Raw genomic sequence first — 19351 nt, forward strand, 5'->3', positions numbered from 1 at the left:
CTCTCCTACTTTTAGAGCGGAACCACCACACACGGAGCAACCACCACACACGCTCTAAACCCTCGCCTCCCATTCTTGACACCCACCCACCCACCCACCGGGCGAGCGAGCACTCGACTATTCACTTCGATAAGCAAACACAAAGACGCAAGGACACAGTGTTGAGAGTTCAAAACATTCCATATCTTCCTGGAAGACATTATTTAATATTTTGGCAGAAATCCTACTTGGTCCAGGTTGGGATAGCGAGAGAGAGAGAGAGAGAGTGGGATAGCGCGCGAGAGAGAGAGATAAAGTGATGTGAAAGACTGGGATAGTGAGAGCGAAGGTGAGAGTGGGATAGAGAGAGAGATACAGAGAGAGAGAGAGAGAGAGAGACAGAGAGAGAGAGACAGAGACAGAGAGAGTTGTGAAGAGGGAAAGAGAGCAATAAAGGAGAACGTTACAGGAACAGTCTGGCTGTGAAGCATTTCCTGAAGTTATTGTGCACCCTTGCAGACGTTCCGGTAATAAGTGCAATCACATAAATAATGAGTCAATGCACTGGACTCTGGGGAGAGGCTGCAGCAGGGAGTTATTCCCAGTCAAGGAATGATAGCAGGATGTGGGCAAAATTCATGGGACTACATGAGGGGGTGAGGAAACATGTTACAAATGGAAAGCCATCTCACTGGGTGGTGAACAACCAGCATAACTGGATGTCAACCCCAATGGAAGATGACACTTACACAAACTGGAGGCCTAATCAGCAAAGGTCATTTCAATGGTCCATGTACCCACCAGAAATGGTCAACAAGATGTCAGTGAGTCACTCCTGGAGTAATGATGAACCATGATGGGCACCCCACAGAGTTGAATGAGAATGAGCCACCTCCCCAAATCCACCCGTCCCTTTAAATTGAATATCACAGGAAGAATCTTGGGTCTCAATGGCGTAACATCCATGGTTCCAGCAATCATCATATGACATTTACAAATGAGAACCTGAGGCAGCCCCAATAAAGATCATTCATTGGGACACTCCCCCATTACAGGACAAAAAGATAATCTTTCCATTACCTCACCCACCACAGCCCACACCACCAGGAGCTCCATCATCTACCTCACTCCTCACATTAAACCCCCTCCTTTCATTCAAGGACCCATTACTTTCCATCAGCAACCACCCCCTCAGTCCAATCCCAGGTTGCCTCCCATTCCCTAAAGACACCTCAGGACCCAGCCCCACTTCCCTTCCTGCTCCATTCAATCACCCTCCCATCCCAAATAGCTGGTGATAGGGAGTAGAATATTAAAGTGGCCTCATTCAGTGGTATTCTGAATTCCCCCTTCCTTCCCACCACATGCCCTACCTTCAGGCTTTCCCCAAGGCTCAGGTTCACTCAACCCCTCCCCCTCCCCCTCCCCCCCTCTCCCAGATGATTTTGCATCCTGCACCTTCCCCAAGGAATGGCAAAGCTTTAATTCAGTTGTGGAATGACTAGGTTTAAACTCATTAATAGCTAGTGGAAGAAAGACAATTGAATGGATGAATTGGCAACATGCTTCCAATGAAGGAGGCCAGGCTGATATGCAGAGAAGCTGTTGCTGTTACTGGGTGGCTCTAACACGGCAGTGTGATTGGGATCGCTCGTGGCGAGTGTGTTGCTCCAGGGTTGGCTCAGCACTCTGCCTCTTGTCAATCTGGCAGACGGAACCTAGTCGAGCTTCAGAAACTTTCGCACATCACTCGCTTCCACCGCCTCCACAAAATCCTCGTAACCCTGGCAGAAACAAGAGGCCATTGATTACGATACGATATGATAGAACTTTATTTATCCCAGGAGGGAAATTGATCTGCCATCAGTCACAAAAACACAAAATACATGAAGCATGAAATTAAAGTGACAAGTGGAAAGGATTGGAGACGTGCAAAGATGGGGGGGGGGGGGGGGGGGGGGGGAGAGGGGGAGTCAGTCAATCCCACGACAGAAGGGGGAGGACTTGTACAGTTTGATAGCCACAGGGATATCTGTGGCTTCCTCTGCACCATCCACCTCATGCATGGATTGGACCGGACCGCCCCATCATCCATTGTGACATCCCCCACCCACCTCTAATTTCAAACCTGACTATTGCAATCCTTTCCTGGCCTTGTTCCTTCCGCACCCCTCACACTGTGACCCCATTTGTGCCCATGTTGGCAACATTTCCATTCCCTTCAGATGTTCCGTCCAATTCTCCAGAAACTGCTTCACTCTGTGACCATCACGCCCCTCTGTAACCTCTCATTCTGATTCTTACTCAATGCTAATTTGATCACCCCAGCATTATCAGCACCAGAGCCATCGTGGCTGGAATTCAATCCCTATGCAGTCCTGCGACCTCACCAACACATTTCTCCTGAATTCAGCAGTTCCTTGCAACTAAGTGTCTGATCAGGGAAAATATTTTTTTTCATTCTATACTTGCCTCGTGATATTTTGCATGGAAACACTTCTGAAGTATCTTGGGATGTTTTTACTTCTTAAAGGCAAGACTTAAATGCTAACTGTTTTCAAAGAATCTGCAGCTGGAGGAATATGCCAAAAGCAGATTTGGGAGTAAAACTCCAGGGTTGCTAATGCAATCGTGAGTCAACAGTGCAATATTCTATGTAAACAGACATCAACAAACACTGCTCTCAGAAGATCTGTTCACTATAAAATCAAATAAGGGCACTATGGCCATCTGCCGCACACGGGAACACCACTCACCCTACCAGCATGCAAACTCACCAGCCCCTCCACACACTCACACTGACCTGCCCCTCGAACACATGTTCCCATAGAGATACACACCCTCCTCAAACAGATGCCTGGTCCTATTCACTAGAGACGCTCCTGACTGCCGACCAAACCTACATACCCAGTCAACTCACCCTCCACATACCACCTCCATGCCGACAGCCCACATTATACACCAACCCCCTGCTCCTCACACAAACATAGATCCGTTCACCATATGAACCTCTGCTCCTCTCTGATTCTTACCCGCCAAATGCTCCAAATTCCTGCTTCTACCAACACTCCACATAAACACCCCCAAAACGTGCCTCCACTCTATCGCACAGGCACCCCAAACTCCACTTGTGATGCATATAATCTAAACATCCAGGTCGAACTTGTGGGAGTCTGTTGAGGTCACTTTGCTCCCCAGCACAGAACCAATGAGATTAAAAAATGTTATTGTTTCTCTTTCCACAGACACACAAAAGACAACAGATACTGGAATCTGGAGCAAAAAAACCCCCAATCTGGTAAGGAACTCAGCAGGTTGAGCAGCATCTGTGGAGGGAATAAGATAGTCGATGATCTGGGTTGATACTTTTTATCTAGAGTACAAGAGTGGAGAACAGACAGCCCCTATAGGAGGTATGGGGATGGGCAAGTGATATTTGGATCCAGATGAGGAGGGGTGGATTGGGTCAGGTGGGGGAGATAATGTTGACTGGAACACGATGGGTAGTGATAATCAGTGCTGCAGATAATGGAATCTGATGGAAAAGGAAGGTGGAACACGAGATCAAATAAAGGAGGTGGGGTGGGGCGATGGGAATAGTGGAGGTGAAGGAACGGATGACAGGAGTGTGCAAATGATGGGCAGATGGAGTGGGTGGGTAGATTGTGATGGGAGGGGAGTGGTGTTGTGGGAAAGAAGGATGCGAATGGAGATCGGGGTGGATAGAGAGGCCGAGGGGGAGCAGGTGCCCTGAATGATCATGCCATCGGGTTGTGATTTACCCAGGCAGAATTTGAGATGCTGTTCATCTAGTTGTATTTGTCTTCACCTGAAACGTTGACAATCCATATCCTTCCACAGTTGCTGCCTGACTCACTGATTTCCTCCAGCTATTTCTGTTTCCTCTTTTCACAGATACTGCAGCATTTGCAGAAGTTTTTATTTTAGATCTTTCACATCTGCAGTTTTTTGGGATTTCCATCCGGAGAGATTAGTTTTGTTTTACTTCACTCAAAGGATGCATTCTGAAGGTGGAAGTGCCTGGTGGAAGGTGCTTGTCCCTTGTGTATGGGGCACCAGGGACTGGTGATTGTTGGGGATGAGATGAAGGGCGCCCACTACACCCCAGCCTTACCCCACAGTGCTGGTCACCGTTGAAGATCTGAGGAGGCAGCGCACTGGGGGTTGCCCGACTTGCTCCTCATCTCCTCTTTCACAGAATTATTCTGTGCAATGTCGATCATTTTCGTACTTAATGCCTTACTGTCCATGACGCGCGTCACCTCCGACTGTTGGGATTTCACCTGAGAGAGAGAGAGAGAGGGAGAGAGAGAGAGAGAGAGAGAGAGAGAGGGAGGGAGAGGGAGAGAGGGAGAGAGGGAGAGAGAGGGAGAGAGGGAAGAGGAGAGAGGGAGGGAGGGAGGGAGGGAGGGGAGGGAGGGAGGGAGGAGGGAGGGAGGGAGGGAGGGAGGGAGGGAGGGAGGGGAGGGGGAGGAGAGAGAGAGAGAGAGAGGGAGGGAGGGAGGGGGAGGGGGGGGAGAGAGAGGGAGAGAGAGGGGGAGAGAGAGAGAGAGAGAGAGAGAGAGAGAGAGAGAGAGAGAGAGAGAGAGAGAGAGAGAGAGGAGAGAGAGGAGAGAGAGAGAGAGAGAGGAGGGAGGGAGGGAGGGAGGGGGAGGGAGAGAGAGAGAGAGAGGGGAGAGAGAGGGAGGAGAGAGAGAGAGAGAGAGAGAGAGAGAGGGAGGAGAGAGAGAGAGAGAGAGAGAGAGAGAGAGAGAGAGGAGAGAGAGAGAGAGAGAGAGAGAGAGAAGAGAGAGAGCGAGAGAGAGAGAGAGAGAGAGAGAGAGAGAGAGATGAGAGAGAGAGAGAAGAGAGGAGAGAGAGAGGAGAGAGAGAGAGGAGAGAGAGAGAGAGAGAGAGAGAGAGAGAGAGAGGTAGCAGCAAAATATCAAATATCAAAATATCATTCAGTAACGTGGAAATTAAGAAAGCCAGACTCTGCAAATTGTCTGCCTTTCATCAAACTGATACAAGGGGATGATTTGCAGTGCAGCACTTTCTAAAAATATTTTAAACATTACACCATTAAAAGGGAGTGAGGTGATTATTTGTCTGCAATAAAATACTCAGGGTTATGAGGCCAAATATTTCGGCTAATTTAATACTCAATCAAGCATCACAGCGTCCAGGGACTTGAAATGTCATGGCAGTCATACACTTGGTTTACTAAGACGATATTAAACTCCAATATGTTAGAGATTTTCTGCCCAGATTTCTGCAAGAACTTTCATTTTTGTCATTTTTTTTCGCTCTCCTGTGGCTCCAAGATTTTATCATGAAGCACAAAGTTAAAAAACAACCACATTGGTTGGGGCTGGAATCTTGTATCGACTGACCCAGAAAACAGCAGCAGGCTTCCTTCTCTGGAACATATTTTACAAAAAGCCAATGTCAAGGCAAGGCAAATGTAAGAAAGTTGTTTTCAGAGTGATTTACACAGGAAGTCCTTAACTTAGGAGTCTTGGCAGCCGAAGGCAAATCCTTCACTGCAATAAAATCCGGAATGAGAAGAGAGGCCAGAAGTAGGGGAGCACAGATAGTTCAGAAAATTATATCCTTGGTGAAAACTACAGAGAGGGGCAAGGGTGAGAATGGTAAAATCAAGCCCTCACTTCACCGGGAGCTTGTGTAGGATCAACAGGGGGTGATGACAAACAGGAGTGTGCAGATTTTGGATTCTCTCGGGTTTACAGTGTGGAGGTTGGGGATGGGCACCAGTCAGGACTGCGCTCAAATAGAGGCAACAAAGGCATTGATGAAGCTTTCAACTGCAGTGTCACAGGGTGGAAACCATTAATCATAGTGATGCCACAGCACAAGATCCACAAAGGGTTACAATGACACCAATGCTAATAAGTCTGTCGGTTTGAGAGATGCAAGGAGAGGTGTGGAGCTGGTTACTGATGAGTAGAGTTTGCATTGAAAATAATCAATCTATAAGAGATATTGATTAATTAATTGGACTTTTAATGCCATTCCAGTAATTTTCTCCTGATTAGGATTTATTTTATAAATTGATTGAAAGTGTGATGGGATTTTCAGTTCTCACAGCACACATTATTCCGCAATTCCATCATTAGAATAGACACTGACCAGAAAAAGAGTGTTTTTCAGCTGGAATGAGTTGGTGAACATCCAAACCAGTTGGCAACAATCGGTAAATGAGCTCGGGTCAGAATCCGTGTGTGGGAGGCTCAGCTCAGATTTGAACAGAACAAACCTCTGTCTAACAAAGCAGCTTCGCCCTTTCTTTACAGCTGCACTGGGAGGCCAGGAAATAGCCACATCCAGTGTGTTCTCAAAACTAAACCTGAGCCCCAGGCACCAACGGGAGACCAGGCCTCGAGGGCAACGTTTCCAAGGGCCATTTTCAACAGGAATCGAGCAATTTTATGAGAAAATTGAAATTATTTAAATGCTTTGTTTTTATGAAAGGCCAAGTGGCTGAATGAAAGCAGGTTTTATAAGACATTGTGAATATGATGATCTCAATTTCCCAGGACTGCCCCTGGATCAAGTTACCATGCACAGAGTCAGTCTTCAAAACTGTGGCAGATCTACCAATAAGTGGTCAGATGAATGTATATTCTGCTGGAATCTGTGGTGTAGAGAAAGCTTTCTCGCTGCCTTTGGTGTTTATACATTACTTTGCTGCTTGCCAGAAGCAGATGGTGGGAGGAGGGGAGGAACAGAGGGTCATTAGAGGATTGAGACAGGGTGAAAGAGATGCACAGCACCCCATAATGACAATGCTTGCAAATTTGAATTATGCACTGCGTTATTTATAACTAGTTATTCATTAATAACTGTCTCATTTATTATTGTATGACATTTTAAACTAGAGAAGCTGGGATCTGCTTCAAGCAAAGATTAAATGAGACAAAACACATGTCGTATGGAAATAGGAATGGCAATGTACATAATTATGAGGCCTTTTGATAAAGAGAAACCACTTCCAGTGGAAAATTCAGTAACCAAAGCTTACATTGAGCACCAAAAGGGATACGAAACATTATGATGACTGTAGAATAACCTGAAGGCACACCCTAAGAGAGCGATAAAAGCAAATTCAACAACGACTTCCAAAAGGGAATTAAATTGGAAACAATTTGGGGAATTGTAGGAAAAGAGCAGACAGGAGAATACATTAGATAGCATTTTCAGAGAGCTGGTTCATTGACGAAGGGCGAGGTTGCTTTCTTCTGTAACAAGGGATTGATTTTCCATATCTGCTTTGCGTTTCGGAAATTCATCCATGTCGCCCTCCATTCCTGCTCTTTATTGATCAGGATGGCATTAAATCACTGATGCCTGGAAATCCTAACTAAGAGAGTGATATTCTGACAGAAAGTTAAGATGCAATATGACTCATGAAAAAATCTCCAACCTGCCAAGCACGAGTAGAAATTCACTTTTTCTATTGTAAAACTATATCGTTTACACACATATTAACATAGATTTAAATCTACCAACCATTGAGCCTGACGTTCTTCATTACATTGAAGGTATAACACAGTAATTGCTCCCTTCTGGTTATCACTCATGACAACCCCCCCCCCCCCCCCCTCCTCCTACATCCTCAATTTCCTCCTCCTTCATTTATCAAGGCTCCTCTTAACACATCAATACTAATTGCTTTAAGATTGTGTGCTAATACGTTTGATATTCTCAAGGCTCACTATATAAATATCTTCCAATTCCCTGATTGATTTTATGCTGACTGTCTTACATTATTGGCCCCTTCTTCTCTGCATAAGGAAACACAATCTGTGTCTGCACTAATTGAATCCTTACATGATGATAATAATCTCCTTCAGCTCACTGGTTTCTCTTTTTAAAAAGGGAACCATTACTTTTGCAACACTTCCTGGTGCTCATAAAATTCTGTCTACTTACATTGTTTCGGTTCAGATTCAATGCACATGCTCTCCTTTGGTAATATCCCTGAACTTGGATTTTTAAAAAAAGTTTCTAAACCAAAGAAACAATGGAGTCGATATTGCAGGTCGCCATCAGCCTTGTGCATAGCAACTCACACAAGAATTCCAGCTAAGTAATACATAAAATTCTCATGCTTCCATGGTCTTACCCCTGTGCCACAGAAACCTGCAGGACACAACCCTCTGAGATTATTCAGTTTCCCCAACTCCAAGGTCATGTGCATCGATTTCCATTGTCTCATCTCTGGCACATCCTTCAATAGCCTTGGCTTCATGCTCTAGAATATCTATCTTTCTGCTTCTCCATTCTGTGTAAAAGGTGCTCTATAGAAACACTCCTATTTGATCAAGATTTTGACAGTTCAGCAAAATATTTTGTCAAGTGATTTTCTCTCAAGTATTGTTTGATACTCCATGAAAGAGTCTTGTATTTTTTAACCATATTACAAGTCATGTATAAATACAAATAGCAGTAGAATGTACACAATAAACTATTTAATTTCAAATATTATTTTGCACACAAATGGAAAGTAGATATTGTGAAACATGCATAACCTAGCATGGTCCTGTGCTTTATACTCTTTGTTGATGGGTTGGGTCTACAACATCGTCATGAAACTCCAAGGTTTGCCAAACCTGAATTAATGCTCATTTCCTTCTCCTAATTTCCCCCCTTAAAATGGAATCCTTTTAACTAGACTGTATAACAGTTTACAATTCACTAAAAAAAATCCAAGAGGAAAGCCTGAATATGTCCAATCTTAAATTACAGGAAATCCTAAAGCAGATTATTAACTCTAATTACTTCAAATGTAATCACCTTCCCGGGGAATGTGTTTTTTGTTTGCAGCTTTACTCAAAATTCTACATTTGTCATAAAACACGCCCCAGTCTAATCATCACGCGTAACACAACTGTTTATTGCACAAAAATATTTTCTGGAGAAAGGGGGTTGGGGTTGGAGATATTCAGAGCGATGGTGACATTTTTTTTTAAAACTTCCATAAAATACACAAAACCCAGGACAGACAAGTCGTGGTTAAATATTGCAGTGGCCGAGTTACAATGGTGGAACCAGGAATAAGCGGGTGTCAGGACAACAAGCTGTGTGTGAATGAAATAGGGTGGGAGGGCGTGGGGCAAAACTCACAGCTGAATTACAAGAAAGGGATTTTTTTTAAAGTGAATGCTAGTAAATGTAAGTGGCGTTTGCTTTAATCTAACCAGACTTTGCAATGACTGGGGGAGGTAATCTTGCTCGGTTACTGAACATCCTTCAATTGCATCCCAAGGCTTCCAATATATGTGCGCAGTCATAGCCTGGGTTCCTTCGCCACTTTCTGCAGCTCCATCACCGGGTGTGTCAGTTTCTGTCCCTCGCTGTTCCCCAACAATGGCCCGTTTCAGCATCTCTCCCCCACCCTCCTCACCACCACCACTACCCTCTTCGCCCCCACATTCCGTGGCACACTCACCTCCCTGGAGCCGGCAACAGTTGTGTAATACACTCGTATACTCATTTCGGCGCCGATGCTCTCGCTCTCCCTCTCGGACACAGACTCCAACATCCAAGCAGCACTTCGCCATGTGATTCACCAGGCCAATAGCAACATCTCCCGTTCCTCGCGTCAGAAATGTCGAGGGACCGTCTTTGAATGTAAAAACAAGAGTTCTTGTCAGCTTCACTCAACCTGCAGCTCCGCGTTTATAATTACTTCAGCCTCCTGTTGTCAACACAATGCAGGGGCCGTTACAACCAAAAACAAAAGGGGTGGGTGAGAAATGAACTGTGGTTAAAATTCATTGTGTACTCGGTTACACAAGTCAATTTGTCCTCTAGATAAAAGTGTTATTTTTGCTTTGAACATTCACAGGGCGGATTCATCAACGATTAGATGAAAGTGTGAAGGGTCCCGATCCGAAACGTTACTTACCCATAAAATAGACACAAAAAGCTGGAGTAACTCAGCGGGACAGGCAGCACCTGTGGAGAGTCAAGAGAGAAGAAATGGGTGATGTCGAGACCTGGGGTCGTCACCCATTCCTTCTCTCCAGAGATGATGCCCCGTTGAGTTACTCCAGCATTTTTTGTCTATCATCGGATTAAACCAGCATCTGCAGTTCCTTCTTACACGTTACTTACCCATGTTCTCCAGAGACGCTGCCTTTAGGGCGTTTATTAGCCGAGTGTAAAACTTTCTTTACACTGCAGGGTGGGGTCCACACAGAGAAAAGCTCCATGTAATCCGTCCTGTTAAAGTAACAGACCCAGAATGTTTATCTCTATTCTAAATGTAATTTAGACTGACGCAAAAAGCTTCTCACTGTACCTCGGTGCACGCGACAATAAAATAAACTACCATGATTACGTTTCCAAAATGTCATAAATGTGGAACATTGAGTAAATCATGCAAGTATATTTCCAATTTTGTAGCTTTAGGCTTTTAATGATTTAATGTAAATTTGTTTCTCTCTCTGAAGATACGCTTGCCTTGTTGGACATTTTCAACGTTTTAGTGTTTTCCAGTGTTAATTGTATTTTGCTGTGTGGGATGCAGAATGATGCACACTGGCGATTCATTCAGGACCACCTGATCTGTGTTGCACCACCACCTTGCATTCAGTCGGCAGCAGATTAATCAAACCCGCAGACTTCTGCGAAGAAAACAGGTTTTTCCATTGTGCAGGTCAGCCGCCCAAACCCCAAAGAACAGCCAAACCCCATAAGAAATTCGAGCTTCTCATGTTAACATTATCACATATGGCACATTGGGTTGACTGATTGTGTCCTTGTTTCAGTAACTCTGGAATCAGAGTGGAAGTTAATTTCATCTTTCTGAAATTAATCTACAATTGGTTAACAATTAATTTATTATTTTATGTTGGCAAGATCTGCATTTTATTCAAATATATTTTAGTTCCTATGACAATGACAAATTTATACAGCAATTTTAGCACAGTAATTGTGCATCAAGATGCTTCATAGGCACCAGAAAAAAATGTAAATGATATTGGGACACAAGCTACATTGGTGGCGCACAAGGAGGGAAAAGATATCCATGTGTTGAACATTTGGCGGCAGCTCATGATTGGGAGGTGGGAGATGGGGGGGGGTGGGGGGTGGGAGATGGGGGGGGGGGGGGGGTGGGGGGTGGGATGGGGGGGGGGCAAAGCGTTGGAGCCTTCCAAACACAAATGAGAGCCACAGGTTTTGATGGAAAGGGACATTTTTGCAACGATGAAGCCTTGGAAGAGCTTCCCCCTCATCCTTTTTTTCCTCTCACGAGATGCCACCACAGGCAGAGAATTGCAGGCAAGAAACTCAAGCCAGGTGTAGATACATTTTGTTCCCGCGAGGAATTTTGAAACCCAAATTAATAAAAGCCAACAACAGGTTCCAAGATGCCACATGTGCAGCCAGTTAAATAGAAAATTTTATTTGCAAATACAAACATAATTACATGTAATAAATTTATAAATAATTCTGGCATTAAAAACTTACAAAATGTTAATAAAATCAGTATAAAGAGATGTCTTTTCAAGGCAATTGAGAGGGTTTGAATTTGACCACAATAACCCCTGCTCAGTTAAATTGCAAGATAAGTTATAAGGAGCTATGTTTATGGCTCAATGTGCAGGGCACATTTTTCCAGTTGTACCACAAAAATTATTCCCTATATGCTGACATCTTTATATTTTTCAGTATGAAAAAACATTTCATACTCTGGTAGAAGTTCAGAAACAATTCAACTTTACATCAAATATTATACAAAGGAAAGCTTTCATTCACAGACCACTGGACAGTGAGATTGGTGGCACTGAAATAATTTATAACCTCTTATTTCTGTAACAAAAGGCACAATTTTTCTCCCCATGAATGCAGCTGAAAACAAGCTTATCTGTCAGTATTAGACAAAAACAATGAGATACCCAGATGCCTGTAGTGAATCTACAACATTTCCAGTTAACTTCGTACGTGAATAAAATTGATGAACCAATTAGCATTGCTCATTAAAAGGCAAGAATCTTGTTGAATTAACTTTTCAACAATGTAGAGTCCAATAAATGATCAATGCTGGATCAGGCTCCAGATCCACTTTACTCAAACATAAATACAACACCATTTCCCACACTCTCTCTTCCCAACAGTTAACCAGAACAGATGCACAATCTGAAACTGTGTCACTAACATATTTAGTGCAACTCAATCAATGCAACTCAGTTTGAAAATCTTTCAACAATTCATTAGAATAAACTCCACTTCCAAGATCCACAAGAGCATTATACAATCCACACAAGTCGTAGATTTAATATTTTTCTGCACAATTTAAGTTCTAGGTTTGGTTGGGGCAGTCCCAATCCAATTCTTAACACACTCAATCTGCATTTGGCTTACAGTATCTATCAATGTACTGTGTGGAAACACAAATAGGTATAGTTCCACAGGAGAGGAGAAATTTGCAGATGGAATTCCCAAAGTGACAATACATACAAGGCCCATACAAGGTAGGGAAGGTAATTCACTTTGAGTGCAAAGTTCACCAAAAAAAAAGTACAAGATTTAACATTTTAAAAAGCTAGAGATTGATTTAACGCAGCTGGTGTGGACCAAGAGAACTGTATGTACTCACTCCTGTCCAGCTGTTTAAGTATTACTTGTAATGGATGTCAAGAGGTATCACAGTACCCCATGTTAAGATTAAGGTGGAAACTAAAAATGCTACCCCAACTTGTCAATTCATTTTCATTCCTCCTTCTATATTGTATTTAAATTTTACTGATAAATCTACAAGTCTGCACATCCCAAGTTTCACCAGTCTGAGCACCACACCCGTCTCTAAATTCAGCCAATAACATTTCCACCAAATTTAATTTCATTGCCTGCTCAAAATGGCTTTTCATTCCGCATACTTGGGATTGTATGATATCTGCAAACTTCAGTTTAAGTAATTTAGCAGACGAAAATACAACTGAGAATTGGTGTGAGAAACATTTACTCATTGTACAAACTTAAAATAGAAAATTCTGGGTTTCTGGCGTGTGCAGTAGTGCACGACTCAACAGGTCACTAGATGTTTTGCTACCTTCATTACAAGATGACTATTCACAAGGACTGTTCACAAGGTAGATGAAGCATTTCTCTGTAGCTCGAATAGTTACCACAAACACAGCAACAACACCAGGAAGACATGTTAAAGGTGGTCACATTAAAGGTGGTGCAAATCACAGCTGTGATGAGATCATTGCCGTTATAATTTACGGGAAAGTGCCAATGCGGGGAGTTTGTGAACTACTTTCTTGAATTAATTTCAATTAAGGCATTTTTGTCAGATTGTCTAACATAAAGATCCTGAATGGTGCCCCACCCCCACCACATTGCATATATTCACTGTGTGATACAGTTGTCTCCCATGTCCCGAGCATATCGATCTGATATTGTTGCTCGCAGCTCGTCAATGTCTCGGCCCAGCTGTCTCACTTCAGCCAGTTTCTTGGTCAGAAGCTCAATGTTTTGCCAGTCTCCTTCTTCTGTACTGGAGTAATGCATTGCTGAGAACAAAGAATTAAACACAACAATATTATACTGTGACAAGGTAAATGTCATTTTGCCCAATTTATGTAGGCTTGCTTTTTCAAAGACCTCCATTCATTCCAGCTCCATGACTCCATGCCTGATCATTGTGTAACCTTAATTCCTTTCTCATTCCCACTACTGCATTTAAGATGAGGAGTCAGGCTGAGAGTGAAATACTAATTTCAGATAGTCAATGTCAGGAACCAATATTGTAGATGATTGAGTACTGCAATCAGAATACAGTAGTGTCCTAGTCGATCCTGGAAATGGCTTAATAGGCAATTCCTTTTGGAATTGTTGGCCATAGCATGATTTGGTCCATTATGCCTCCAAGCATCTCTCACTGCTTCTGTATCTCATCTGCCTCATTGATCAAAGCTCAATGGCTTCAATAAATTCTAACTATCTATGATCAGAACCATGATCAGCAAGATCCTTTTTAGTCTTCAGCAGCAAAAGGCATTTATTTACATTTTTTTTATACCACAACATTTATTTTACACCTCAGTTTGTAAATGCAAATGAGATAAATTTATTTGAGTAATTAAGCTTTTTAATAGCACGAGTAAGACAACAGGTGACACAGGGTTGATTACACTCCTCTTAATCACTTTCACCTTTCAAAGCAGATTTTCAGCCTGAGCATGAACATGAATAAAACACTCTTGACAGCTGCATGGAAACATTATTGTTCCGTTTTAAGGATATATATCTCAATAAAACTCTCAACTCTTGATTTTCAATCTGCTCTACTTGAAATGCGGGGAACTGTGAAGTAGGATCTTAGGGCGCAGCGGTGTGTTGCCTCACTGTATCTCTAAACTAAACTACTACTACTGATTTACCTTCCTCAGCAAGGCTAATTACATCCACCAATCTCAAGTTTCATTGTCTGCTCCCTGGGACACTGACACGCATTGGTGTTAATTCCCCAGAATACCCTCTTGTATTTCACTTTCATTAACCTAATTTGGCCAATTTAATTGGTTTGTGTCTTGTTTCCAATTTGAAAATTGGAATGGCATCTGCCCAAATTCAAGTATAGTCAAGATCAGCTATTGAATTACTTAAAAATAAAACTAGTGTCTAAAACTGAGCTCCACAAATAAGGTTATTTCTGTCTGCTCAATTATGGTTCTCAGCTGAGGCAGGAGTTCATAGGCATGAAAACAATGTTAGGGTGGGAGAAAGATCCAATTGTTAGTTAAAAGCAGCTCAACACAAACCAGGTATTAAAATGGTGAAGGGGGGGGGGGGGGGGGGAGGGGTAAGAAGAGGTAAACTGCAGCTAGGTATAAACAAATGTATGGGCAGGAAATAAAGGCCTCAAACCAGAGAATCTTGGATTGCTAATGTTTTCCCTTTTTGATGTGGACAAGTTTGTTTGGTGTATGGTTGTTTCCTTTACTTTCTCTTATATTTATGTAACTTTTGTTCATTTCATAAGAGAATCGCCTCAGCTTGCCAGAGCAGGAACAGCATGGTGAGGGAGGTGTTCCCGTGGGTCTCACCGGGGTCACAGTCACCAGGCGGCTCATTACCTCACTGCTGGCTCTCCTCTAGGGACTGGAGACAGATAGAGCGTCAACTACAAAGTAAACAGCCTCCAGATATTTGAGGGTTCATGACGTTAAATTATTGATTTTCTGTAGTGGTTATCATGTGTAAAGTGGAAACACTCCAAATTAATTGAAAATAACGAACCTGCTCACTCACCAATATCAGATTGCAACCATTCTGTAAAATAATTTAAATCAGCTTTCTATTCTTCCATGATACAATTTAAATAAGCTTCTTATCCAGAAAGTACTACTAATGCTGACGGTATGGCACTCTGTAACATGACAGAAATTTCATCAGCACTATCACCAAGTTGATGGTGGGTTGGGTGGCAAGACATTGTAGTGTTTGCACTGAATAAATTCAACCGAATTTCATTGCTCAATATCAAAAGTACAATCCATCAAAACATTTTTTTAAAGCTCATTCTGCAAGTATCCCATCGGCATTCTTACTTAAACTTCACATTCTTGCTGAAATGTATTAACCAGAATCAGATGCAATGTTCAAGTTGTACATAACCAGCACTTTTTTTTGTAACAGGTCCAACATAATTTCCCTGCTTTGTAATTTATCACTTTAATAAATACACATGCTGTCACTTAAGGACATACTGAAATACATGTCTTTCTGTTCCTGTATATCTTTTAGAACTGAGCCACATAGTTTAAATTGCTCACTTTTCTCTACTAGTGCATCAATTTAGACTTTTTGGCATAAAATTCTATTTGCCTCTTCTCTAACTATGGTTTTCTTGCAGTTTATTATACTCTTCCTGACTGAACAACATATTTCAAAGCAACCATCTACCATCCATCAGTCTAAAACACTGCCTATTGCCTTTTTAAATCATGGGTCTATAATTTCTTGGACTTCAATTTTGCCAGCCATCCTTTTACACAATAGTATCAAATGCCTTCTGAAAATCCATTGTGTACTTAAATCAGGTTAAAGATAATTTGGTTTTGACAACCCTGTGCTGTCTCTCCTTTATTAACTCTAATTTTAAGTGATTATTGCGTTCCCTGATTGTTGTTTTTAAAAGCTTGCTGCAACCAAGGTTAAACTTTCCAGCCTGCATTTTGACATGTCTTTACACATTTTTGATAACAAGGTTGTTACTTTTGCCAGTTTTCTCTATCTTTTTTATTCACTCTCGGTATATGAATGTCACTGGGACCAACTGCCTTCTCAGTTAAGGGGCAGTTAGAATTAATCACACTGGTAGCTCTGGAGTGACACGAGAGATCAAACTAGGTAAGGACAGCATATGTCCTTCCTTAAATAACATCAGTGAACCAGGTGGAGATTTACAACAACCCAGTTGTTTCATGGTACTTCTGATGCTAGTGATTTATTCTAGTTAATTAGCTGAATTTATATTCCGCAGCTGTGATGCTAGATTTAAACTCATGTCTCAAAGTCAATGATTAAGACCACTGTATATACTAATAAACTTAACACACCCTTTATGTCCTTTTGTCAGAGGATTGGAAAATTATGGGAAGCCATTTTGTAACCTCCATCCCACTACCCCTAGATTCATCACCTTTAGTCAAGATGGCCTAGTTACTTGATACAGAGAGTCCGACTCTGCCGAGCCTCATCGTGCAGAAGCCACGAGTCAAAGCCTCAATACCTACTCTCAAAACAGCACAGGCACCTCAACACAGACCTTTCCTAAACAGCTGCTGTTATACTTTCACTTCTTACTGGCTACTGTGCCTCACAATGAGCTAATCAAACATCATTTTTTTAAACAGCCCCACCACTGCTCTGTTCCACTTCTGCTGTTTGTTTTAATATTACTTACATGCTTTTTTTTCCCAAACAATTTTCTTCATCCCCAAGAAATTTAGCTCTTGTAAAATTCAAGTCTTCTGGTTTACCATTAGTCATTGCTATTTTGTGTGCTCGTCTTTGATTTATTATTTTCCTCGATCTCTTTTGTAACCATAGATAATTTACCTTTCTTCTGGGATCCCTCTTTCTAATTAGAATAAATCTGCAGAGCATTATTAACTAGCTGTTTGAATATCCTCCATGCCCCCCCTCCCCCACCTATCCTTCTGTCTATTTACTCCATTCCAGACAACTATCTGCATACAATGTCATGGCCCTTATGTAGATTGAGCACATTGGTTGTGGACCCCAGGTGTTCGCTCAAACTATATCCACAATTCTACTATGTTGTGATCACTACTCCCAAATGGATCCTTAATTACTCCTACATCATTATTAACTCACTACTAGGTAGGTCTGCTGTATAGTGGTCAAAGAAACAATCCTCAATGCACTCCACAAATTGCACTTTAATGGTACCCTTACCGGTTTGATTAGTCCAATCAATGTGCAAATCAAAATCACCCATATTGTAGTTCCTTTCTTACACATGTTTGATACGGTTTCTTACCGAGAAGCAACACTGTAGGGACCTATAGACTACTCTCACCCGTCTTCTTTACCTGCTGTTATTCCCACAGTACTGCATCTATAAGCATCATGCTGGTACCTTTTATTGATTGATGTTACCCATCTGGACGGGGGGGGGGGGGGGGGGTGAGGAGGGGTGCAAACTACAGTAACTGTATTTGTACATGACATAAAACTTAGCAGTATTTATTATAAGCAAGTTATTGCATGCATGCCACACACACACAAAATGAAATGGGCAGCAAATGGCAGATGATGTTTAATAGGAGGAAATGCAAAGTGATTCATTTTGGAAGGAAAAATGGAGAAAGAGAAAAAAGAATGAAGGATATGGATAGAATGTTGCAGAGTAAATGAGGCTTAGGGTATAGGTGCAAAGTAATTAAAAGTGGCAAGACAGATGGTGAAAGAGTTAATAAGGCATACGCTGAATCTTAATTATACAATGGCTAGCCTCAGCTGGCGTAGTGCGTTTAATTCCAGTTGCCTCATTACAGAAAGGACGTGGAGACATCGGACAGGATCCACAGATTTATAAGAATGGCTCCAGGGATGCAAGGTTATAATTACAAGGATGGATTAGGGAAGCTGGGACAGCTTAAAGGGAAGGCCAAAGGGAGATCTGATAGAAATTCCAATATGTTGATGGGTCTGGACAGTGTGTATAGGGGGATGATCCCCCACTGAAGGAGGGGGTCAAAGAAAAGTAGGGATAAAAATCAGGAGTGGCACACTCCCATTCATCATGGAGTTGGAATCTGGAATACATTGCCTGCATATGTAACAGAGGCAGGTTCCAAAAGAGCCTTCAAAAGGAGATTAAATAAATATACGAGGAAACCTTTGCAACCCTGAGAAGGCGTGGAACTAGTGATTTGGACTGAAACTTTGGTGCTGTAACAATTCTATGATCAGATCATCCTTCACCATTGCACCTTCCACTCCTTTTTCATTGTTCTTCCTAAATGTTTCTCTCGTTGGCCTGCTCCATTTTAACCGTGCAAGAGTAAGTCCTTCTATACTACTATCTACCATTATCCATCATGAAATCTTAATACTTTTTACTAAAATGCTGTTTTTTTCCCCCCAAACATTGCCAATTTAGTTTAATCCTCCCCAATCTGACTTAGTTTTTTAAAACTTTGGGATTCAAAGTTTTGTTGTCGGATCTACTAATGCAATGGCAGATATTCCACCCGTCTATTTTTAGATATTATCTAGTTACCTAATAATTACATTGTTCAAAGAGCACAAGGATACACTGGATACTTACATTGTATACCAAGGAGGAGAGAGAGGCTCGGATCTTTGCCTTGGGTTCTCTGTGTGAGGATGTTGCAAATTGCTTGTAGATCATACAGACTCCTGGCCAGCTCTCTGTGCAATTTCTCTGATAGCTGCATGCACTCCAATGGTAGTTGCTTACTTTGGTCCAATTGTCCCAAGTGTTCCTGAAGAGTCAAGTTCTTTTCAATAAGTTCCTGATTCTGTGCAGAAAGCTGAAATACAGAGCAATGTTAAAGTGATTTTAGAGATTATGGAATACAATTCCTCTGGCAGATCAAACATAACTGAATGGTGCCAAGATGATGAAATTACAACATACGTTTAAATGCATATAAAGCAAACAAAGCAGTATGCAATGGAAAAAGCCAAGCAACCCCAAACAGTTTGAAGTTCCATAGCTCTTATCATGAGCTGCAAGGAATAATGTAAAATAAGCATTTATAAAGATGGTGGCCACTTGAATGCCCCATTCTCACCGAGGCTGTAGCCAGTTCGGCACTCCCGTCTGACATTTATTTCC

General features: G+C 42.1%; 2 protein-coding genes across 3 annotated transcripts in view; both read right to left on the minus strand.

Annotated features, from left to right (window-relative positions):
• Window positions 1-161: 161 nt before the first annotated feature.
• Window positions 162-10155, minus strand: LOC144606818 (SH3 domain-binding glutamic acid-rich-like protein 3). Its single transcript, XM_078423216.1, is given in 5 exon segments — window positions 162-1763; window positions 4115-4162; window positions 4164-4283; window positions 9452-9625; window positions 10120-10155. Coding segments are annotated over 4 exon segments (327 nt in total). The 5' UTR covers window positions 9545-9625; window positions 10120-10155; the 3' UTR covers window positions 162-1697.
• Window positions 10156-11443: 1288 nt separating this feature from the next.
• The window catches only part of cep85 (centrosomal protein 85), a 44126-nt gene continuing 36218 nt past the window's right edge, over window positions 11444-19351 (minus strand). For both annotated transcript variants that reach the window (XM_078423225.1, XM_078423227.1), the window contains 2 exons: window positions 18818-19043; window positions 11444-13526 (listed from right to left, as the gene is read on the minus strand). In XM_078423225.1, coding sequence (XP_078279351.1) covers window positions 13363-13526; window positions 18818-19043 — 390 coding nt within the window. In that variant the 3' untranslated portion in view covers window positions 11444-13362. The remainder of the gene's footprint in view (window positions 13527-18817; window positions 19044-19351) is intronic.

This window comes from Rhinoraja longicauda, chromosome 27 (assembly GCF_053455715.1).
Source record: "Rhinoraja longicauda isolate Sanriku21f chromosome 27, sRhiLon1.1, whole genome shotgun sequence".
Lineage (NCBI taxonomy): Eukaryota > Metazoa > Chordata > Chondrichthyes > Rajiformes > Arhynchobatidae > Rhinoraja > Rhinoraja longicauda.